General features: G+C 45.2%; 1 protein-coding gene across 1 annotated transcript in view; it reads left to right on the top strand.

Annotated features, from left to right (window-relative positions):
• Window positions 1-20867, top strand: part of MTRF1 (mitochondrial translation release factor 1) — a 53503-nt gene extending 32636 nt beyond the window's left edge. The window contains exon 10 of the mRNA XM_081083844.1: window positions 19288-20867. Coding sequence (XP_080939970.1) covers window positions 19288-19470 — 183 coding nt within the window. The 3' untranslated portion in view covers window positions 19471-20867. The remainder of the gene's footprint in view (window positions 1-19287) is intronic.
• The last annotated feature ends 4754 nt before the right edge of the window (window positions 20868-25621 follow it).

Below are 25621 nucleotides of genomic sequence, written 5' to 3'. Positions count from 1 at the left end.
CAGGCCTAAACCGGCAATCAGACATCCCTCTCACAATCCAGGACCGCTGGCTCCTAACTACTCACCTGCCTGCCTGATCGCCCTTAACCACTCTGCCTGCCGGCCTGCTCACCCCCAACTGCCCCCGCCTCCCACCGGCCTTCTTGCCCCCACCTGCCCCCCCCTGCCGGCCTGATCGCCCCCAACTGCCCCCTCCCCCCTCCCGCCAGCCTGCTCACCCCCAACTGCCCACACGGCCGGCCTGATCACCCCCAATTGCCCTCCCCTTCTGGCCTGATCGCCCCTAACTGCCTCTGCCTCAGCCCCGCCACCATGGCTTTGTCCGGAAGGTCTCCCAATCTAATTAGCGTATTACCCTTTTATTAGTATAGATAAGCACAGACTTCCATGTGATACATTGTTTTGTATTTTTATTGTTTCTCAAAGTCCTTGTGCAGATTTCTTAGCATCAGACTATCTCTTGCCCTATATTCCATTTATACTGGAAATTTCCCATTGTCCTGGGCTTTAAATATACAATTGATCTTTGAACAATGTAGGGGTTATGAATACTGACCCCTTCTGCAGTTGAAATCTATGTATAACTTCTGATCGACTCTTCTAAAACTTTACTAATAGTCTGCTGTTGACTGGGAGCTTTACCAGTAACATAAACATTCAATTAACACATAATACATTATATATATTGTATACCATCCTATATAATAAAGCGGCAATATCCAAATTGACCATCATGATGGCCACACCCATGTCGTCACAAGATGGCTGTACCCATGTCATCACAAGATGGCCAGCAAGGGAGGGCAGTTGGGGGTGACCAGACTGCAGGGGAGGGCAATTAGAGGCAACCGGGCTGGCAGGGGAGTGCAGTTGGGGGGGACCAGGCCAGCAGGGGAGGGCAGTTAGGGGCAACCAGGCCGGCAGGGGAGGGCAGTTAGGGGTGACCAGGCCGGTAGGGAACAGCAGTTAGGGGCGACCAGTCCAGCAGGGGAGGGCAGTTGGGGGTGATCAGGCTGGCAGGGGAGGGCAGTTGGGGGCGATCGGGGCAGCAGGGGAGGGCAGTTAGGTGTCAATCAGGCTGGCAGGGGAGCGGTTAGGGGCAATCAGGAAGGTAGGCAGGCAAGTGGTTAGGAGCCAGCAGTCACGGATTGTGAGAGGGATGTCTCAGATTGTAGAGTGTGCAGGCTGGGCTGAGGGACACACCCCCCCCACACACCCCTCTGCACGAATTTTGTGTACCAGGCCTCTAGTTTCTTATAATAATGTAAGCTAGAGAAAAGAAAATGCTATTAAGAAAATCATAAGGATCATCTGTGAATTTTTTCAGATTATAGGAAATCTCGAAAAAATTTGCCAAAATATTTATTGAAAAAAATCTGCATATAAATGGACTCACTCATTTTAAACCCATGTTGTTCTAAAGTTAAGTTTACTTTGTTTCCAGACTTTTCTTCATACTTATCCTTTTGACTGAAATGCTCTGCTTGTCTCTGTTGGAGAAATACTGTTGGCTTTTAAGTTCTAATTCAAATTTTTTCTTTCCTTGATGCCACCTTCTTTTCACAGTTAATGGCTCCCTTAAAACCCTTCTGTGTTTTTAAATTTCTTGCATTGTATTATGATGCTTATATATTGCTTACCTCTCCTACTAAATTATGAGCTTCTGAAAAGTAGGAACTCTAATTCCTTCCTCTTTGATCTTTTTATCTTTAGCACTCCTATTAATCCAATTGAGCTGTGAATATGTTGTGATTATTAGGAAGACATAATCCTTGTTACATAATTTTCAAATGATGAAGTCACCTTGGCAATACTATAATAATTTGAGCTTCAGGCACACTAATTTTATATGAAGTTTTCATATTCTTAAAATGGTATAAATCTTAATTAAAAATTTTTATTATAGTACTTTTACGTTCCCTTTCTTTCTTCCTTTTTAATCTAGATAAATAAAAATACCTACATAGGAATTCACAAGAATACTGGGTGACCTTACAGACCCCAAGGATAGAAGTGTACTAGAGCTACTGCCACCACCCTGGCAATGAAGCTGGGCTTCAGGAATAAATGAATATGGGATTTCATATCATCAGGATATTTTTCATCCAGTTCTCATGTTTGCTCCTTTCCATATATCAGCTTCTTTCTTATCTCACTGAACATTGCTTTCTCCCATGACTGAAAATGTGACTTCTAACCTCCTGTAAACTTTAAGTACTTCAGCTTTAGCCAAGAGGAGGATGATCCTGTGTGTTTCCAGTTTAAAAATCCTGGGAAGGAACTCACTGGATGGGACTTCTTTCTTTCTTTCTCTCCTTCTCTTTCTTTCTTTCTTTCTTTCTTTCTTTCTTTCTTTCTTTCTTTCTTTCTTTCTTTCTTTTGATGAGACCTCTCTCTCTCTCTCTCTCTCTCTCTCTCTCTCTCTCTCTCTCTCTCTCTCTCTCTCTCTCATCCTCGCCTGAGGATATTTTTCCTATAGTTCTTCAGAGAGAGTAGGAGGGAGGGAGGAAGAGGGAGAGACAGAGAAAAACATCAATGTGAGAGAGACATCAACTGGTTGCCTCCCACACGGACCCCAACTGGGGCTGGGGAGTGAAACCACAACTGCGGTATGTGTCCTTGACTAGGAATAGAATCTGTGACCATTTGGTCTGTGGGCTGACATTCTAACCACTGAGCACACCAGCCATGGTTCTGTTTAATTTTAAAGTTTAATTAAGTTTTATTATATGCTGGTGTTTTGTGAAATATAAAGATAGTAAGGCATTCTTTACCCTACAGTTCAACTTGAGAGATAACAGGTTTGTACACTCAACCTAAAATTCAACTTTAAGACCATTTAAGAAAGACTAAATAGCCCTAGCAGGTTTGGCTCCGTAGATAGAGGGTTGGCCCTCAGACTGAAGGGTCCTGGGTTCCATTCCAGTCACGGACACATACCTCAGTTGCAGGCTCAATCCCCGTCACTGATTGGGCGCATGCAGGAGGCAATCAGTTGATGTGTCTCTCTCACATCGATGTTTCTCTCTGTCTCTACCCCTCCCTTCCACTAAAAATATCCTCGGTTGAGAATTAAAAAAAAAAAAAAAGACTAACTATAAGATTAGTTGATGCCAACAGCAAAACTTTAAATGTTCTGTGTTCCTGATGCCAACAGTAAAGTATTTCCATGAAGCCAGTGTCTATATTTGGAGCATTTATGAAATACGAGAATGTGCTAATTGACTAATCTCAACAACTATTACACAGAACTTCTATAACACAGGAAAGGTACTTGGAGTCATCATTTTAGTAATTTCACAGAAAGAAACTTTTTGGAGGGATGTAGGGAGGTCTAACAAACAGTTTTCATTCCGTGAAATTATTTGGAAGTTAACATAAAATTTTCTGAACTTTTTATTTTGAATTTTTCAAGCACACATGTTTAAAGACAAGTTCAACATGCACCTTATACCTAGCTGCAATAGTTGTTAACATTTTGCTATGTTTGCCCTCTCTTCCTCCTCCACCTTCTCTTTCTCTTTCTATATATATATACACACCTGTGTTGCTGTTGAACCATTTGAAAGCAAGTTGCACACCTCAAGATACTTGTCCCCTAAATATTCCAGCATAAATATTTTTTATTACACAAGACTTCTAGATTTCAAAACTACTATGCAGTATTTCTGGTTTAAGAAAACACAGAATTATCCTAAAACATTTATGGATTAAGTTATTTAAATTTGGAGAGTTGGTATGAGAAGTGTGAGCTATAGTGTTCCAGAGAGGCTTTAGCTAAGCCAAATCCAGAGTGTTTGGCAAGATAGAATGTCAAGGAGCAGTCTGCATGTTAGCCTGGCAACAAGATCCTGAGGCATTAGGGCATTTCAGTCTTCATTGCCTTTGTGAAATAATGTGATATAAATGAAAAGGGTGTAATTTTCAGGACAAGAATAAAAAGCCTGATATTTTCTAAGGTACCAGAAGGGATTCAGCAAATATATTCTACAAAAAATGGCTTGAGAACTTAGAACTGTGTTGTCAGAAAAGCCAGGCAGAGAGGAATTTTAAAGGGAGAGGCATGGTAAATTTTAAAAGTTGATTCAGATCTGTTTTGTTGTCTCCAGAGTTATTGGAAAAATTCAAATTCTACAAGATTGGTTTTTAAGCAAAATTCTAATTTAAAATAGAATATAATTCTATTTACTCTTTTACATCCACTTTTCACATAAAAAGCCATACTAACCAGAATTATGTGGTATAGGACAGGTAGATCAATTGTTCTCTTTATATGCCATTTTTTAATCATCTAAAAATTAAACACATTTTTTCATTTATTAATTCAGGACTTTATAACATGGTAAAATTTGGTGATATAGCCCTAGCTGGTTTGGCTCAGTGGATAGAGCGTTGACCTGGGGACTCAAGGGTCCTGGGTTCGATTCCAGTCAAGGGCACATGCCCGGGTTGTGGGCTTGATCCCCAGTGTGGGGCATGCAGGAGTCAGCCGATCAATGATTCTCTTCCATCACTGATGTTTCTATCTCTCTCTCCCTTTCCCTTCATCTCTGAAATCAATAAAAATATTTTTAAAAAAATTGGTGATATAAGATTTATAAGCTTTTTTATAAACCCCCCTTTAAAGACAAAGTATTGTTAACTATGTTGCACTTGGGGCTTAAACTGCTACTTTTCAATAAAAAAAATAAATAAAAGTTGTGAAGAATATGAGTCAGTAACAATGAGCATCCTCCCAAGTTAGTAATAGTATTATTCATTGTATTGTAGATTAGTAATTCTTTGTTTCTATTAAACAATGACTGTAAAGAAAAGAATTAAGTGTATACTTAATTATACTTAATTCTTTTCTTCATTTCTCCTTTATTTCTAGTGATCAGATTTTCATAAAAATTTCTCTCTTTTACCAGAAATTTTTATGTGGGGAGAAGTGCCTGGATCAGCTAATTCAGAGACTGCTTCAATCAGCAGATGAAGAAGCTGTTATTGAGTTTTTGGATGAAAATCTTAAGTCAACAAAATGCTGATTTATTATTTACTAGAGGCCCGATGCACGAAATTTGTGCAAGAGTAGGCCTTCCTTCCCCTGGCTGCTGGCACTGGCTTCCCTCTGGCACCCAGGCAGGCAGGCACCTGGGACCCAGGCTTCCCTCACAGCCCCGGCTTCATCTGGAAGGTCATCCGGAAGGACGTCTGGTCTAATTAGCATATTACGCTTTTATTATTATAGATTATTACATAAGTGAAATGGACCTATGTCAGAGGCATGGGAATCTTTGAGACTATTCATAAAGTACAGCTAAAAATGCGCAATAATTATACATGTTTTTGTTTTTTAATCCTCACCTGAGGATATGTTTATTGATATGAGAGAAAGAGAGAGAAACAAACATTGATGTGAGAAACACTGATCAGTCGCCTCACACATAGGCTCCAACTGGGGATCAAAACCGCAACCTAGGTATGTGCCCTGACCAGGGATCGAACCCACAACCTTTGGGTGTACAAGATGATGATCCAACCAACTGAGCCACCCAATCAGCTTACGAATGTGTTTTTTAATGAATCAATCACATTTCTTTTTCTTTCTGGAAGAACTTGAAAATCAAATTTTAATTTTGATGATCTTGTAAACAAAGTATTTTTCATGGTTTAATAACATGAAGGTTAGAATTCTACTCAGCAGGAAGATGGTTTACCTGGTGCTTCCCAGCCATCACCCTGTGCTGGTAGACTTGTCAAGGGAAGAAAGCTTACCTAGCATTGTGACCAGCTTCTCGCTATGGAGGAGGCTAAGAAAATTAGGTAACTAGAGGGATAGATAGCCAGGCCACCTGAGTTACTCAGGAGGTACAGGCCCAGTTTCCTTACGCAGAGTCCTTCACATGCTTGCCAATAAAGCAGTTCTTAATGCGTTATTCTAGTAACGGAGCATGTGGGTCTGATTCTGCCTGCCGGCTATGTCCCCATACTGGCACACTGTTTCCTGGGGAGATGCCGGGGGTGGCTCGTTCACATGACCTTTCTGCTGGGCAGCACTGAGGCCTGCTCTGTGGGGTGGCCGGGCTCACTTTATTTCCCAGCACATCTCATAAAACATCTGGAATCTAAGAATCTTCTCAAAACTCCATAAGCCTGGTAATCTCTTTTTCTAATTCACCATTTTTCTTCATTTCTTGATGCCAGCTATATTGCAGAGATAGGTTTAACTCTGTTTATTTCTTTCACTGTTCTTTTTCATGCTGGGATTGATTTCTGCTTTGACCTAATTCCTTCTTTAACTCTTGTTTCTCATCTTCTAAAATTCATACAAAAACCTGATTCACCCTCTAGTGAAGCCTCTGTCATAGATAGTTTTTTGGGGGTGTCAGCCAGTTTTCTTTGAAGTTGTCTAACAACTGTATCTTCTGTCTTTTGACACTGTGTTTGGCTTAAGTCTCTTTTTACACCTTCTAAATCCAAAGTTATTTCTCTGAGAGCATCTTTTGTGTGATGAAGCTCAATTTCTAAGCTATTGAATTTACTTTCTCCTGCTTTAGAAAGTTATTAAGAATCTCATTATGCCTTGACCGATTTGGCTCAGTGGATAGAGCATCGGCCTGTGGAGTGAAGGGTCCTAGGTTTGATTCCAGTCAAGGGCATGTACCTTGGTTGCGGGCACATCCCCAGTAGGGGGTGTGCAGGAGGCAGCTGATTGATGTTTCTCTCTCGTCAATGTGTCTAACTCTCTATCCCTCTCCCTTCCTCTCTGTAAAATATTCAATAAAATATATTTAAAAAAAAAAGAATCTCATTATTATATTTGAGGTCTCTCTTTATCCTTTTCATACTGATATATCCTTTTAAATTATACCATTCATTAATTAACTCCTTATTTCTTTCATTCAGCATGTTAGAAATAAGGTGAGCCCCAGAGTTAAGGGGTCCTGGTAGAACACAAAGGATGCTTAGGGGTCAGACAGCAAAGCAATATCTTTACTTCTGCAGAAGGTGTGCAACCAACAAAGAGTCTGGTAAGCAAATACTTCCCACTCAGATTTAATCCCTGGCACAGTCTGCCCCTCACCCTGATTGCTTAAGGCTCGGGTTCACATTCTTGCACGATTGGCTAATTCAAAGGAGGGTGGGAGAGGTTAGATATTTAGGAAACCAAAACTTAAAATGGTGGCCTCCTGGGAAATTGCAAGTCATGCAACTTAGAATGGCAGCCGAGAGAATCATTGATTGGCTGCCTCCTGCACGCCCCCAGTGGGGAGATCGAGCCTACAATCCAGGCATGTGCCCCTGACTGGAATAGAACCTGGAACCCTTCAGTCTGTGGGCTGGGCTCTATGCACTGAGCCAAACTGGCTAGGGCTCAGAATGACTGCTCTTAAGCTAAGGAATATCCTCCTTTGACAAAAAAGATTACAGGTTGATTCTCATAATTCTCACAAGCATAAGACCTTGCTTTTCACTTTTGACTTCAATATTTTTATGATGTTCCTAAACTGATTTTGAATATTAATTACTGTCTTTCCTTTCCATCAGCTTTGTTGTGAGCATGATCCAGGTGTTGCAAAAGCAACATATTTTCAATTAGTAGGTGAGATCGCCTCTCCTGTAAGGATTCCTGCTTTCCAATGTCTTTATTCACTTTACCTTGTTCCTTTTGATACACGTGTTCATTTGCCTTCTTTTGACATGGTGTTTGCCTTAGGTCTCTTTCTACACCTTCTAAAACCAAAGTCCTTTCTCTGAGAGCATCTCTTGTGTGATGAAGTTCAATTTCTAAGCTATTGAATTTATTTTTTTCTGCTTTAGAAAGTTGTTGAGAAAGAATCTCATTGTTATACTAGAGGCCCGGTGCACAGATTCGTATACTGGTGGGGTCCCTTGGCCTGGCCTGCGGGGACCAGGCCGAAACCAATCTGTGGTTCCCGGGTGCAGGTGAAGCAGATTTGGGGCCAACAGTGCCCCAGCAGCAACCTACCCCATGGCCAGTTCCATGAGGAATCGGGCTCCCTCCTCACTCTTCTCTCCTCTCTGGGTCCGGGGTGGGGGTGAAGCAGATCATTACTATATTTTAGGTTAGGCCTTCATTTTGTCCCATAAACAAAACCATTCATCTTTTTCTGTTTAGCAAGTTGTAGGTGTCTTTTTGATGTCTGACATTGCTCATTATCCTATAGCAATAGCCAATCTAGACCAGTATGATTCAACTTCTACTTCCAGTCTTTCTCTGTTTTGTTTTTCATTCTTCATTTGGAGTTTAGCATTATATTCTCAGTTGTCAGAACTTCAAGCTGTCCGTTACAGTATATTATAATGTTTTTGTTAATGTGTCCTCATTCAGTTGTATTTTTTTTGAAGATGGTCATCTTTTTCTTTGACAGTTGTGGTCTTGGTGCAGGCTGCACAGGGAATTTGTGTCTTCCTTCTACCTCTGTCATTGCACATTCTTCCAGGGCTACGTGGATTTTCTCTGGGTACTCCGGTTTTCTCCCACATCCCAAAGAGATGCACTTGAGGTGAACTGGCATCTAAATTGTTCCAGTCTAAATGGATGTGGGTATGAGTGCACCCTGCAATGGGAAGGTGGCCTGTCCTGTACAGGGCGAATGCCTGCCTTTTGCCCTGAGCCACTGTAATAGGCTCTGGCCTCCTGTGTCCCTGAACTGGAATAAGCAGGCTAGAAAATAATGATCTCACTTTTTTATTAATCTTTCTTAAATGTATGTATAGTTCATATTTATTTCAGTGTTTAATATTAGAAGTGTTTTGGGTCTTTATTTAGAAGTTTGTGATGTGTTTGTGACCAGAAATATGCTATAGGAACTTAACTCTTGTTTATATCAATTAGCCTGTGGTAAAATGGTTTTATCAGATGCTGTCGTTTCAAGTTTTCAAGAACATATCAATGATGTTTAGTGAGGACTTACTGTATGTACTATGTGTTTTCCTATACCTACATACCTATGATAAAGTTTAATTTATAAATTTAGGTATAGTAAGACATTAACAACAATCCTATATAATAAAAGCCCAGCAACCAAACGGCAGAACGACCAGTTGACCAGTTGCTATGACTGACCACAGGGGGGCAGACGCTCAACGCAGGAGCTTCCACCTGGTGGTCAGTGTACTCCCATGGTGGGAGCGCCGCTCGGCTGACCAGGATGAGCAGCTGCTCAGAGGGTGGGTCCGCAGCCCAGAGGGCGAGTCCAGAGCCACTTGGCTGACCGGGATGAGCAGCCCTCCCACAGCGGGCCGATCCCTGCAGGCCATGCCCCCTACAAGTGCATAAATCTCATGCACCGGGCCTCTAGTAATATAGTAAAATAGGACAACTATAACAGTACTGGTGTCCTGGTGCATGAATTTGTGCACATTGAAAGGAAATTTCAGTGGTGTCTTGACTTACAAGTTTAATTCGTTCCGTGACAGAGCTCTTAACTCAAATTACTCGTATTTCAAATCAATTTTCACCATTACAATGAATTGAAATGCCATTAATTCATTCCGGACACCCAAAAAACACTGCAATTGTTTTGTTAAATGTTTTTAAATAAGAAAAATGTATTTAAAAATAACGAATATTGTATAAAAACACAATACTGAACAATAGGATGTAGTGCAATAAACTTGTTTTATTAAGTTTAATGTGCAGCATTTACCTTGGAGATCAAACGACTTAAAGATGCTGATGGAGTTGGAGGAGAAAGGCTGAACTGAATAACTGAATCTTATTTGCTGATTTTTGCCCTTTTCACCACGCTTTCATCACTTTCATCTACAGGAGTTTTCGATAAAAACCTGTCCAATGAGATCTGTTTCATCCTCCCTTTCAGAATATTTCTGAAATGAGTTAGGCAAGTGTCAATAAATAGCTCCATCGTACTCCCAGTTGCAATTTTTTCTGGGTGTTTCTTTTGAATAAAGTCTGAAAGTTTCTCCCACATTCCCAACATTTCCTTTATCTCACTTACAGAGATAACCTCCTCCTCCTCCATGTCATTTATTTCCTGCAAAACCTCCGTGTGCTGCTGCGTCTATAGCTCCTTTAGCTCCTGCGTTGTCAGTTCCTCGGAGTGCTCCTCGATGAGCTCGTTGATGTCACCTTCATCCATGTCCAGGCCCATGGACTTGCCGAGGGATACAATCTCCTCCACCACTGCCGCTGCGGGTTCGAGTCTTTCAAAATCCGTTTTAGACACTACCTCAGGCCACAGCTTCTTCCACGCAGAAGTCAAGGTCCTCTTTGTAACACCCTGCCAGGCCATATCGATAATTCTGAGGCATATCACGATGTTATAGTGGTCCTTCCAGAACTCTCGAAGGGTGAGGTTTGTGCACTCCGTCACCTCAAAGCAGTGGCAGAACAGGTGCTTGGTGAAGAGCTTCTTGAAATTAGAAATCACCTGCTGGTCCATTGGCTGCAGGATAGGGGTGGTGTTAGGTGGAAGGTAGAGAACCTTTATAAACTTGAACTCTTCGAGGATGTCATCTTCAAGGTTAGGTGCGTGAGCAGGTGCATTGTCCAGGACAAGAAGAGCTTGCAGGGGTAGGTTATTTTCCTGGAGATATTTCTTAACATCAGGAACAAAGACCAAATTCACCCACTTCACAAAGATCTGCCTGATGACCCACGCCCTCAGGTTTGCCCTCCACATAACCTGCAGTTTTTCTTTCAGAATCTTATGTGACTTAAAGGCTCTGGGGTTTTCTGAATGATAAACGAGCAGCAGCTTAATCTTGCAGTCGCCGCTTGCATTGGCACACAGTGCAAGGGTTAGCCTATCCTTCATGGGTTTGTGGCCTGGCATCCTCTTCTCTTCTGCCGTTATATAAGTTCTCCTTGGCATCTTCTTCCAGAAGAGTCCTGTCTCGTCACAGTTGAAGACTTGCTGGGGGATGTATCCTTCTGCTGCTATAATTTCAGCAAACGTTTTGAGGTAATCCTCACTTGCCTTTATATCCACGCTCGCTGCCTCACCATGTCTGACAACGGAGTGAATGCCGGTCCTCTTTTTAAAATTTTTGAACCAGCCCCAACTGGCTTTAAACGGCTCGCCCAGTGCCTCGTCCATTGAAGTGCCTGGGGTCTGCTACAGCAAATCAGCGTAAATAGCTTGTGCCTTCTCGCAGATTATAGCCTTCGTCACGGTATCTCCTGCGAGCTGCTTCTCCGTTAACCACACCATTAGCAGCTTTTCCATATTTTTATGGATAGATGTCCGCTGTTTAGAAATTATTTTAATGCCCTTGGCTGGAGTTGTAACCTGTATCGACTCCTTCTGCTTCGGTATGGTGCAGATCGTAGAAGTGCTACGCTCGTACTGCTTCGCCAAGTCGGTTACATGCACACCTTGGTCATGTTTTTCAATAATTTCTTTCTTTTATTCAATGCACATCTTCTTCTCAGCACTGTCCTTCGCACTTATTTCTTCAGATCCATGGTTGAAAAAACGAAGTTTTGCAAAATAACTGCAAGCACAAATGCAAGCACAACACTGATGCTTCAACTAAGAGCTAACCGCTTAAAGTGAATGAGTGAGACACGTGATGCTGGGCTGATGTCGTGGCATTCACTGTGACATTCGCTGTGCCAACTAGCGGTGGAGTATCTGAAGCTGGCTCATAACCCGAATTTTAGCTCACAACTCAAAGCAAAAAATCGGCCGAGGGACAGCTCGTATCTCGAAAACTCGTTAGTCGGGACACTCGTAAGTCAAGGCACCACTGTAATTAGACAGTGGCCAGCGGCGCAGGACTGGGCAAGACAGGGCGGACACACCCTGGAGCCAACCTCCCATGGTCCCTCCCCAGTTGGCCACACCTGGGGCGGTACCACAGCTCCAAAGGCATCTGCGGCATGAGTGGGGTCTCTCCAGCATGTGGGGTCCCTCAGTCTGGCCTGCGGGGATCTGGCTGAAAGTGGCTCTCTGACATCCCCTGAGGGATCCCAGATTGTGAGAGGGCAGTTCTTGGGTGAGGCACCCCGGTATTGGGCTCCCTCCTCTCTGGTTCCGGAGTGCGTCACCTGAGAAATGCCGCTGCCAGGTCACTGCAGCTTGGCAGTTCCTGCATTGAGCATCTGCCTGTGCACGTTAGTGCACGTGGTCAGTGCACGTCATAGCTACCAGTCAGAGCGTCTACCCCCTGGTGGTCATTGCATGTCATAGCTATCAGTCAGTCAGTTGGACGGTCGCTTAGCCTTTTATATATAGAAATACTAGAGGCCCGGTGCACAACAATTTGTGCACTCAGGGAGGGGGAGGTCCCTCAGCCCGGCCTGTGCTCTCTCTCAGTCTGGGACCCCTAGGGGGATGTCCGGCTTGTTTCGTTCCTGCCTCCCTCAGCTGCCTGGCCTGGGTTATTTGTTCCCGCCTCCGCCGCCCAGCTTGTTTTCGGCAGCCTGCCTTGCTACGCTTCCAGCTAGTATATGCAAATTAACCGCCATCTTGGATGGCGGTTAATTTGCATATGGTGCTGATTAGCCAATGGGAAGCGTAGCAGAGGTACAGTTAATTACCCCTTTTGTCTTTTATTAGATAGGATAATAAAAGTTATGTGAAAGTGATTTCTGAAAATATCATACTCACCCTTCTTGTGATGATGTGAGATGATACAATGAGACAAAGTGAGGTGAATAATGTAGGCATTGTGATGTAGAATTAGGCTACTATAAGGGTTACTTGAACATAAATCATTTCAATATCTTAACAGTCTATTTGATAACCTGGATGGCTAAGTGACTAAGTGGTTGGCTATCATGTACAGCATGGAGTCACTAGACAAGGGGATGATTCACATCCTGGGCATGACTGAGTAGGATAACTCAAGATTTCATCATGCTACTCAGAACAATATAAAACATATTAATTTCTTATTTCTGGAATTTTTATGTAATATTTTCAAGTCAAGGTTGACTTGAGTAACTGAAACCACAGGAAGTGAAACTGTGGGTAAAACTTCTCTATTTAGTAATTGTTCTCAGGAAGTTTCTTTTTTCTTGAGTAAAAAAGAGAGGGGTTATTATTTTAGACATTCCTCAGAGAGAAACTATATGCAGGAAAGATTACCTAAAATAGAGTCTTAAGACCAGTGGGGCCCAGCCATCATCACTCAGTAGTTCAGCATCAACCTATGAACTAGGAGGTCACAGTCAGGGCACATGCCTGGGTTTTGGGCTCGATCCCCAGTAGGGAGTAATCAGGAGGCAGCTGATCAATGATTCTCTCTCAACACTGATGTTTCTGTCTCTCTCCTTCTCCCTTCTACCCTAAAATCAATTAAAAAAATATACTTTAAAAAAAATGACCAGTGGAATTATTTGGAGATAAAGATGAAAGAGAAATTTTGCCCCAATTTTTTATTTTAAAAAACTTCAAGCACACAGAAAAGTTTTAAAAATAACAGTTTAATAAATACTATGTACTCTAGATTCAACTATTAACATTTTTCCACATTTGTTTTTTCTTTCTCTGTGCATCTAATCTAATAAAAGAAAACATGGTAATTGACGTACGACTGCTACCCTTCCCATTGGCTAATCAAGGAGGTATGCAAATTAACTGTCAGCCAAGATGGCAGCCGGCAGCCAGGCAGCTTGAAACTAACATGAGGCTTGCTTGCTTCAGTGACGGAGGAAATCAATGTTCCCCGCCTGCCTTGCAGGCCTCTGAGCCTGCAGTTTGAAACATTTTAACAAATATAGAAGCTAAAAAAAAACCCAGAAACCAGCTTTCAGCGAGCTGGGATCTCAGAGCTGGAGTCAGAGCTGGAGTTATACATTGTTTTGATTACCTACTTTTAGCAGCAGAGGCCTAAGAGCTGGAGCCTCAGAGCTAAAGCTGGCCCAGAATTTAAAACAAAAAAGAAAAAAGGAGTGGTTGGGAGCTTCCGTCACCCGCCAGCCTGAAAACAGCCCTCAGCCCCTCACCCAGACTGGCCAGGCACCCCAGCGGGGACCCCCACACTGAAGGGTGTGTGACAAGCTGCAAACAGCCCTCAGCCCCTCACCCAAGCTGGCCAGGCACCCCAGTGGGGACCCCCACCCTGAAGGGTGTGTGACCAGCTGCAAACAGCCATCATCCCTTCACCCAGGCTGGCCAAGCACCCCAGTGGGGACCCCGACCCTGAAGGGTGTGTGACCAGCTGCAAACAGCCATCATCCCCTCACCCAGGCTGGCCAGGCACCCCAGTGGGGACCCCCACCCTGATCCAGGACACCCTTCAGGGCAAACCAGCCGCCCCACCCATGCACCAGGCCTCTATCCTATATAGTAAAAGGGTAATATGCCTCCCAGCACCGGGATCAGCGGAGCCGAGAGGCCTCCCGGCACCGGGATCAGCGTGACAGGGGGCAGCGCCCAAACCCCCTGATCGCCCTGTGGCTGTGTGTGTGACAGGGGGTGGGGCCACAACCTCCCTATCCGCCCTGCTCTGTTCGTGACAGGGTGCGGCGTCCCAACCCCCTGATCAGCCCTGCTCTGTGTGTGACAGGGTGCGGTGTCCGAACCACCCCCCACCCCCCCACGGGCCCTGCTCTGTGTGTGACAGGGTAGAGCCATAACCTCCCCATCGGTCCTGCCCTGAGTGTGAGAGTGGCAGCGCCCCAACCCCCTGATTGGCCCTGCTCTGTGGGTGATAGAGGGTGGTGCCACAACCCCCACCCCTCCCACGGGCCCTGCTCTGTGTGTGATGGGGTAGAGCCATAACCTCCCCATCAACCCTGCCCTGAGTGTGAGAGTGGTGGTGTCCCAACCCCCTGATCGGCCCTGCTCTGTGGGTGATAGAGGGCGGTGCCCCAACCCCCTGATCCGCCCTGCTCTGTGTGTGACAGGGGAAGGTGCCCCAACTCCCCTATCAGCCCTGCTCTGTGAGTGACAGGGGGGAGCTCCTCAACCCCCTGATGGGCCCTGCTCTGTGCGTGACAGGGGCCAGCGCCCCAACCCCTGGATTGGCCCTGCTCTGTGCGTGACAGGGGGTGGCACCGCAACCTCCCCATCGACCCTGCCTTGAGTGTGACGGGGCGGTGCTCCAACCCCCCCAATCGGCCCTACCCTGAGCGTGACTGGGGGTGGCATCACAACCTCCCGATCCGCCCTGCTCTGTGCATGACAGGGGGCTGCGCCCCAACTTCCCAATCAGCCCTGCTCTGAGCCTGACCAGGGGCTGCACCTAGGGATTGGGCCTGCCCTCTGCCACCCGGAGCAGGCCTAGGCCAGCAGGTCGTTATCTCCTGAAGGGTCCCAGACTGCGAGAGGGCACAGGCCAGGCTGAGGGACTCCCTCTTCCCCCCGAGTGCACAAATTTTTGTGCACCGGGCCTCTAGTATATATATAAGCACACACACATGCACACATATAAACACACAGTGATTGTTAAACACTGTTTAAAAGTTAGTTGCAGACCTTGTAGCTCTACTCCAAAATATTTCAGCATATCCTAAGAATAAGGACATTATCCTACAAATTGACTCCATTATACCTAATCTACCTATATAAAAGCCCAGTGACCATTACAGTGGAATGACCTGAACGACCAGTGGCTTTGATGTGCTCTGCAGCAGCCAACCAGCCTGATCTGGGCCCTAATCACCACCCAAACCCCCCGGCCAGCCCGACCCCTGATCAGCCCCCAACAGGAGGAGGAGCTGAAGCAGGGAGCATGGCGGGCAGGGCCGGAGTTGTGGTGGCAGTGGCGGCAGCGGCACATACACCACAGCCTTCCAAGCCCTGAGTCCCAGCAGGGGCAGCAGCAGGGAACGCTGGCCGGTCCAGCTACTGCACCTCCATCCTTTCAGCCACCGTTGCTGCGCCTGGGTTCTGCCAGCCATGGTTGTGCCACCCAATCCCCAAAAAGACCTGCTGCCGCTGGCCAGCCCCAGGTCCCAGTGGTTTGGTGACCAGGACGAGGAAGCGGTGACACCAAAAGGGGCAAGGCTGGTGCTGCAGGTGGGGGAGTCCAGCCAGAGGCTGGGCGCGGGGGCCAGGGAAACGGCACCCAGGAACTGGGCTTGAACCCCACCCAGCCACTGCCCATTGCCATGGAAACTGCATCCACAGGTAAGGCAGATGGGTGGGCAGGTGCTGCAGCCCTGCAAATAGCATCAGGGACCTGGGTCTCCAGACCGTCCCCTCCTTGCAGCGCTCCTCTGCACCTTCCTCTGTACCTCCTCACCTTGAGCATCGATCTCCGCTCCCCACCCCCACTCCCCCCAGCTCCCACACACACCACGCTTCAACACAGGTGGCTATAAATGTTAGCAGGTCGGTCAAAAACCTGATTTTCAGAGAAACCAAAATGGCGGCATAGGTAAACACCAGAAAGTGCTGCCTCTGACAACAACTTCAAAAATACAATGAAAAGCCAAACCAACATAATCCAGAACTACAGGAAGGCTGGCTGAGTGGAAATTCTACAACTAGAAGGAAAGAGAAAAGCACACTGAGACTCAGAGGAGCTGTGGAAGTAAAGTGCAGAGGTATGGAGGCTCGAGCGCGTGCGGAAAGGGGCTGGCACCTGAGGACGTGGCTGTCTTTTTTAATCGGGAGGGAGTCACAAGCTCCCAACTGCTCTGAACTCCAGTTCCGGGAAGTCTCTGGGGACCCAGGACTCATATGGGGAGAAACTGGACTGTCTGGTAGCAGGCAGAACTCGGAACTTGAGGGCGGCTTTCCCTCACAGGTGCTTGCAGCAATTACCGGGACACTGAGACGCAGGGCCCCTTAGGGCAGGGCTGAGGATCTGCCATAGCTGCTTGCTCCGCCCTATTGATTCCCTGAGACCCTGCCCCACCCAAGCTGCAGCAGAGGCTTTTGTATATGAATGCCCTGGCCCTTTGCAATCTAAAAATTACCTAACAAATTACAACTGGGCCAGACAGACCCAGAACTTCGAAGAGAAGGCCCAAGGCCCCACAGCAGCTTGCCTTGCTTCACAGCTGGGCCTCATTTGGGCACCTCCAAACTCCAAACAAGTAAGGGGAATCTGCATATCTCTTCGTAGCTCCTGCTGGGTAGCCTCAGGAAGAGGCTAAATTAGCACCTCCTTAGATCCAAGAGCCAGTGTACCCAGTGGTCAGATTGGGACCATCCAGATTACAACTCCTCAGATCCATAAGAGCCACACTCAGGGGGCAGACTCAGTGAGCACCAAAGCCCCACTGAAGCAAGTCTTGCCCCAGAAGGGTGTCTTCAGCACAGAAGTTCTCCCACTGCAGACACAGCTGATTCTCACAGACAATTGACCTGGAGGTCAATTCCTCCCAGTGATAACTATAACAATCAAAGCTTAACTACAACAAGACTACAAGACTGTGCACAAAGCCCACAAAGGAGTACACCAAGAGTGTCCACCTCAGGTGATTGGGGAGGCTGAGCCACTGGGCCCTATAGGACACCTAGGACAGAAAACCACTCTACCAACACAGGGAAGCATAAAAAATGCGGAGACAAAGAAACAGGTCACAAATGACAGAAATGGAGGAAAGCAAACGACTGGATATAGAGTTCAAAACCATGGTTATAAGGTTTTTCAAGAATTTTATGGAAACCGCCAATAAATTTAGTGAGACCCTGGAGGATATGAAAAAAGACCAACTAGAAATTAAGCATACACTGACTGAAATAAAGAATAATATACAGAGATCCAACAGCAGACAAGAGGATCCCAAGAATCAAGTCAAAGATTTGAAACACGAAGAAACAAAAAATACCCAACCGGAAAAGAAAAAAGAAAAAAGAATCCAAAAATATGAAGATAGTGTAAGGAACCTCTGGGACAACTTCAAGCATACCAAAATCCGAATTATAGGGGTGCCAGAAGAAGAGAGAGAGCAAGATATTGAAAACCTATTTGAAGAAATAATGACAGAAAACTTCCCCTACCTGGTGAAAGAAATAGACTTACAAGTCCAGGAAGCGCAGAGAACCCCAAACAAAAGGAATCCAAAGAGGACCACACCAAGACACATCATAATTAAAATGCCAAGAGCAAAAGACAAAGAGAGAATCTTAAAAGCAGCAAGAGAAAGAAACGCAGTTAACTACAAGGGAGTACCCATATGACTGTCAACTGATTTCTCAACAGAAACTATGCAGGCCAGAAGGGAGTGGCAAGAAATATTCAAAATGATGAATAGCAAGAACCTACAATCAAGATTACTTTATCCAGCAAAGCTATCATTCAGAATTGAAGGTCAGATAAAGAGCTTCACAGATAAGAAAAAGCTAAAGGAGTTCATCACCACCAAACCAGCATTATATGAAATGCTGAAAGGTATTCTTTATGAAGAGGAAGAAGAAAAAGGTAAAGATAGAAATTATGAACAGCAAATACATATCTATCAACAAGTGAATCTAAAAATCAAGTGAATAAAAAATCTGATGAACAGAGTAAACCGGTGAATATAATAGAGCCAGGGGCATGGAAAGGGAGTGGACTGACAATTCTTGGGGGAAAAGGGGTCTGGGGGTGCAGGAAGAGACTGGACAAAAATCATACACCTATGGATGAGGACAGTGGGAGTGGTAAGGGCAGAGGGTGGGGAGGGAACCGGGTGGAGGAGAGCTATGGGGGGAAAAAAAGAGGAACAACTGTAATAATCTGAACAATAAAGATTTAATTTTAAAAAAAAAACAACAACAAAAAACCTGATTTTCGTCCTAACCGGTTTGGCTTAGTGGATAGAGCGTGGGCCTGAGGACTCAGGAGTCCGAGGTTCAATTCCGGCCAAGAACATGTAAGTTGGTTGCAGGCACATACCCAATAGGGAGTGTGCAGGAGGCGGCTGATCGATGTTTCTCTCTCATCAATGTTACTAACTCTCTATCCATCTCCCTTTCTCCCTGTAAAAAATCAATAAAATATAAAAAACAAACAAACAAAAAAACCCTGAATTTCATTTTCCCAAAGACTTGTAAGAAAAGAAAATACTATTAATTCTTTTATTTAATGATCATCATTATTCTGGGTTTTAAAATGGTCCTCAGAGGCAAATTGTAGCAACATGCACTGGAGTGCCAGTGTACAAGTTTCTTTCTTCTGCCAAGGGGTTGGGGCTGTTAGGGGCCTCTTGGCTGGTTGTGATGATTTCGGGGGGCATATTTGTGCACAGCATGCACACCAGTTACCGGGACACTGATGACAAAGTGATGGGCAGACCCGCTGCCCCTAAAGCCAGCTCTCCCAGGCAGAGAGAAGTGACTTTAACGGCCCTTACCCTTTCTCTGCATGAATTGCCACACTCTACTCCTTCACGGTCCCCCTTCTCATCCATTTCTCCCTCTCTCTTCACAGGAAACAGAAATCCCAGGGTGTGTATACCTAACTCAGGAGGAACAGCGTTGCCAGAAGCCTGGGGGTTGCCTTTCATTCCCAGCTGCCCAGATGCAGGGAACACTGACTCTTGCAAGGAGCATTGAAACTTGCAACCCTTCAAATGGCTGGCCTGGCTGTGGTGTTACTGGGCTTGGGTGGTGAGTGGGTGAGGTTCAGCTTAACAGCAGTCTGGACTCCCCTGGCCTTTTGAAAATTTCCCTGCATTCAGCCTCCCTTCGCTTGACTCCTGGAAAACCAGGGGTAGGTGGCAGCAGAGGGGCGGGGCCGGCTGCAGGCAGCCGGGGAAGATGGCCCTGATTGCAGGCCAGGTCTGGGACCATACACATGCATGAATTTCGTGCACCGGGCCTCTAGTAGGTAAATAAAGGTACCTTTTTTTGTTGGGTTACCATTACCATTCTTTGATGAGGGTAGCTCATTGTTCAGAACCTTTATCCACCATCATCAAAGTAAATTATTTCTTTATAGACATGGCCTACCTCCCATTAGTGTCGTCAGGGTTGGGTGGATTAGGGAAAGGAAGCCAAGTGCCCAGTGTTCAGTAATACTATCCACTAAAATGAGTTGCTATTTATACAATGTTTACAACTCCAGCTGTCACAAACCAGGCACTTGCAATTTTAAACATCATCGTCATCATTATTGTAGAAATATTGTACTTTGTTAGCTGTCAGGGGTTTCCTATCCTAGGCAACAAATCTATATAAAAGTATAATATACAAAGTGTCTCCTCGGGAGTTCGCTCACTCATTATGATGTGCACTAACCACCAGGGGGCAGCACAGACTGAAGGAAGGCCCCGGCTGGCAGCCAGAATGCCCCATCAGCCCTGATCACCGGCCAATTCTAGGGATCCTTCCTGTGCACGAATTTCAGGCCTGTAGTTGTATAATAATATTGTAATTGTATAATATGTTCCAATAGCTATTACATATTTCTTTCATTATCCCCAAAATGTCTTTTTTTAGCTGTTTTTGTTTGTTAGTTTTGACCAGTCCAGGATCCAACCAAGATCACACATTTTGGTTGTATTGCTTTAGTTTTTGGATTAATCCCTCAACTTTTTTCCCATATGACATTGAACTTTTGAAGAGTCCCACAAGGTGGTTTTAGGGAATGGCCTACATTCTGGATTTGTCTGGCTGCTTCATGCTCTTGATAACTTTCATCCATCTCCTCAGTGTAATATAAAATTAAGTCTAAAGATTAATTAAAGCTAGATTAAACATATTTGACAAAACTACTTCAAAGGTGATGTAAAATTTATATTGTATTATATTTGGTAGTTCCACTGTTTGTGATGCTAAGTTTGTTAGCTCAAATCTCTCCATTGTAATGGTACATGTTTTCTTTAATAAATTATTATGCAATCTTTACGGTAACACTTTGGGATCATATAAACATTCAGTTCCTCATTCTGCTAGGCAGCTTCTGAGATGACCCTGGGGATCCCTGTTCCTGGCACTCATTCATTGTATAATCTCCTCCCCTTGAACATGGACTGTATTTATTGATTCTCTAATAAATAGAATAGATAGAAATGGTATGATTATCACTTCTAAATATCTATACTAATAAAAGGGTAATATGCTAATTAGAACAGTCGTCTTCCGGACGACTATCCGGACATCCTCCCGGACAAAGCCATGGTGATGGGGGTGAGGCAGAAGCAGTTAGGGGCAATCAGGCAAGCAGGCAGAGTGTTAGGGGTGATCAGGCAGACCAGTGGTTAGGGGTGATCAGGTAGGCAGGCAAGTGGTTAGGGGCGATCAAGTAGGCAGATGGCCCCTTGCTGAGAGGGCCCCACCCCCAAGTAAGCAGTTAGGGGCAATCAGGCAGGCAGGCAGAGTGGATGAGGATTAACAGGAAGAAAGGGAGGGAGGGAGGGAGGGAGGGAGGGAGGAAGGGAAGGAAGGAAAGAAAGAGAAGTTATACCTTGTTTTATACTATATGACCCAGAAATTCTAGTGGGTATTTATCCAAAGAAAATGAAAGCATTGCCCTGACTGGTTTGGCTCAGTGGATAGAGCGTCAGCCTGCTGACTGAAGGGTCCCAGGTTGGATTCCAGTCAAGGGCATGTTCCTTGGTTGCGGGTGCATCCCCAGTAGGGGGTGTGCAGGAAGCAGCTGATCTATGTTTCTCTCTCATTGATGTTTCTAACTCTCTATCCTTCTCCCTCTCTGTAAAAAATCAACAAATTATATATTTAAAAAAGAAAGAAAGTGAAAGCACTAATTCAAAAATATATATGTACCCTATGTTCATTGCAGCATTATTTACAATAGCCAAGATATGGAAACAACCTAGGTGTCTACAGTATTGATAGGTGAATGGATAAAGATTTGCTGTGTGTGTGTGTGTGTGTGTGTGTGTATACACACACATATGTATATGTGTATATATATGTATGTATGTATATATGTGTGTGTATATAAATATTATGCAACAATAGAAATCTTGCCATTAGTGACAATATGGATGGCTGGATCTACTAGTACAGAGTATTATGTTAAGTAAAATAAATCAGGCAGAGAAAATCATACTGTATGGGTTCAGTTATATGTGAAATCTAAAAGTAAAAACAAAGAACAAAAACAGACTGTTAGAAATAGAGCCGAAACCGGTTTGGCTCAGTGGATAGAGCGTCGGCCTGTGGACTGAAAGGTCCCGGGTTCGATTCCGGTCAAGGGCATGTGCCTGGGTTGCGGGCATATCCCCAGTAGGGGATTTGCAGGAAGCAGCTGATTGATGTTTCTCTCTCATCGATGTTTCTGACTATCTCTCTCCCTTCCTCTCTGTAAAAAATCAATAAAATATATTAAAAAAAAAGAGAGAGAAAGAAATAGAGACCAAAAATGTGGTTACCATAAGGGAGGGGGTGGGGAATGGGTGAAAAGGGGAAGGGAAATATAGTCAACTAGAGGCCCAGTGCACAAATTCGTGCATGGGTGGGGTCCCTCGCCTGGCTGGCAATCAGGGCCGATCCGTGCATCTTGCCTAGTCCTGATTGGGGGCCTTCAGGGCTGGCCAGCCCGGGGGAGAGACCCCGATCAGGGAGGGACCACGGAAGGTTGGCTGTGGGAGTACACTGACATCCAAGGGGCAGCTCCTGCATTGAGCATGTGCCCTCTGGTGGTCAGTGCGCATCATAGCAACCCATCACCTGGTTTGGTTGTTTGGTTGCTTAGGCTTTTATATAGAGAGATAATATTGTGATAAGTTTGCAAGATGACAGATGATTACTGGAATTGATGGCGTAATCACATAGTAAGGCATAAAAGTCATATTATACATCTGAAACTAACCAATATAAAATTGTATACCAAGTATACTTAAATTAAAAATTATTTTTTGCCCTAGCTGGTTTGGCTCAGTGGATAGAGCATCAGCCTGCAGATCAGAGGGTTCCAGGTTCAATTCCGGTCAAGGGCACATGCCCAGGTTGCACACTTGATCCCCAGTAGAGGTGTGCAGGAGGCATCTCTCATTGATGTTTCTATCCTTCCTTCCTCTCTGAAATAAATAAAAGTATATATTTTTAAAATTACTTTTAAAATTCTACCTTTTTCAGAAAAAGCTAAATACATAAACCTCAAAAATGATTTCTGCAAAAAAAAAAAAATTAAGAAAGTGAACTATTGTAAAAGGGAAAGCAAGAGAAGGGGGAATTGGTTTGTTACCATTCAATCATTTGATGACCAGTGTGAACATTCTGTGCATGCCAAAGAAGGGAAGACTATAAGAGGGAAAAGGGGGCTTCCAAAATGGCTGCAAAGTAGGTGAAAGCTACACTCTCCTGCTCCCAACCCCAAACCCAATTTAAAGCTAGATTATAGAGCAACTAACCTGTACAGCCAAGCAAAAGATAGCTGAACTGAAATATAAACAAGGATTTACAGAAGCTACATAGAGACTGGTAAGATGGGAGGAGACACAGAAAGGGCTGGTCCCGCACACCCATGTGTGATGGCTGAGGAGGCAAAGGGATATCTCAGCTGCAAAACTCAACCCAGGAGCGTGGGGTTTCAACTCCATGTAGGGATTCCCAACCCAGAGCAACACAGATGGGAAGAGCAGCCCACGTTGCATCTGGTGGTGAAAATCAATGGAGTTGCAATCTGCCTGAGAGAGAAGGGAGTCTGCTAGAGACCCAGACACCACCTTCTGAGAGTTGAGCATTCCTATTGTCACAGCACCAACCTGTGGAGTGCACTGCCCAGTTTTCCAACTACCCGTGAAACCTCTCTGCCATGTATGGGTCCTGCAGAGAGCTGCACCCTGAAGGGACTTTGGGGGTGATCTTTTTCTGCAGAAGCTTTTAGCACAAGCTCAGGCAGTGATCAAACTCTGTAACTTTGGAAAAGGGATCATTCTTTCCCACCTCTAGTGCACAGCCGACATCCACCACCACCACCACCACCTATTGATCACTTGGCCTGCCCAACCAGTCTGTGGTCCTGCCCTACTGAGTTCAGTCCCACCAGGAGATCAGAGTGCTATGCAGAGTTGGGATTTTCAGAGCATCATCTCCCAGGGAGTCTTATTGTCTGGGAATCAGAAAGGCAAGTGCTAGGTTGTATGACTACATTGCAGGGGAGCTGGGGGGCACTCCTATCTCTCCTACGAGCTCAGCATGTGCTATCCCGGGAAGAGAAATAAGTGTCCACCCCCTTCCTAAAGGCTTGTCAGCGCCACCTCCAATCAGAGAATGTTTGGATCCGCCCCACCCCCACCCCCCATACACACTTGGTGCCCCTGCCCGGCTGAGCTCAGAGCTGGGACATTCAGAGTGTATCTCCTTCAAAGGCTATTGTCTGGGACGGGTACAATGTGCTTGACCCGTCCTGGGGGCTCAGCCAGCACCAACCCCAATGGGAGACTCCTTTGATCTGTTCTCCTCAAGTCCCAGTGGCTCTGCCCCACTGAACTTGTTCCTATAGAGGGGATGGCTGGCTGCACCCAACCTGACCTGTGGCACACTCCTCTTGGGGGAGCTGGAGCTGAAGAATCTGGCAGAAGCTGATTAGTTTGGCTCTGGAGTAGGGGCCACTTTCCCCTCATTGAGTGCCTGACTATGCAGCCCCTAAGTAGAAGACTCACTAGCCCTGTCCTCCCAACCCTGGTCACTTTGAGCCACCCTACCAAGCTCTCAACCTGTGTAAGAGTCGGTGGGTCACAGCCAGCCTGGGCCCACTCTGCAGTCTTTCTTTGAAATGCTCTGGAAGAAGACCAGGTAACCTCAGAGAGAGGCAGACTAGCGGGCAGGTAAAGGTGGACCTCAGGACGCCTCAGATCTTTCACAGATCTGCCACCCTCTCTAAGCTGAAGGATTAAATCAGGGGTCCTCAAACTTTTTAAACAGGGGGCCAGTTCACTGTCCCTCAGACCGTTGGAGGGCCGGACTATAGTTTAAAAAACAACTATGAACAAATTCCTATGCACACTGCATATATCTTATTTTGAAGTAAAAAAACAAAACGGGAACAAATACAATATTTGTATTTGCATGTGGCCTGTGGGCCGTAGTTTGAGGACCCCTGGATTAAATGTATGTGACTCATATGAAAGGCACTGCTGCTTGCTCTTAATAGAGGAAGCATTAGTTCATTACCTAACACCATAAAGTGGTTTAAATGGCATATACTGACTTGAAGAACAGAAGGAAAAATAACAAAAAAGCAAACAAACACCAAAAAGCAACGTTCAATGCTGTGGATGGCAGAATCCTCCCCCTTTTCCTTTGTTTTTTTCTGCTTTTCCCGTGAACCTATTTGCGCTCTGCCTCAAAATCAACACAGAAGACAAAATCAGATGCTGTAATCTGCATTTTATAGTGCCATTTGAGTACAAAGAGGTGTTTTTCAATCTTTACTTTTTTTTTTTAATCAATGCAGCTCAAACTTGCTCCCAACATTCCAGAAGCCAGGCCAACATGGCTGTGTGGACACATCTTTACTAGGTGCTGTCAGGCTTCAGGGCTGGGGCAGGGAACACGCCAGGTGTTGTTGGAAACGAATCAGCTCTCCTCTCTACACAGTAGGAGTCTTTTCATTATAAAATGCAAAGTAGCAGCCATTTTCCATTACCCCCATCCCCAGCCCTCCTTGCCCCGGGGTGTAGGAAGGGGCTGGGAGGATATTTACTCTCCGCTCTTTGATTTCTCTTATATTACTGAGCCCAGTGACAGCTGCTTCTCTGAACACAACGCCAGCTGGCTCAGGGCTAGCCGCACCTGGAAGGCAAGCGGCAGAGCTGACCAGGGTCTTTGACCAAGCCCGAGTGTGCAGGTCA

This window comes from Myotis nattereri (assembly GCF_964212035.1).
Source record: "Myotis nattereri genome assembly, chromosome: 2".
Lineage (NCBI taxonomy): Eukaryota > Metazoa > Chordata > Mammalia > Chiroptera > Vespertilionidae > Myotis > Myotis nattereri.
Note: the sequence above shows the minus strand (reverse complement) of the source record. Positions and strands in the feature narration are given on the sequence as shown.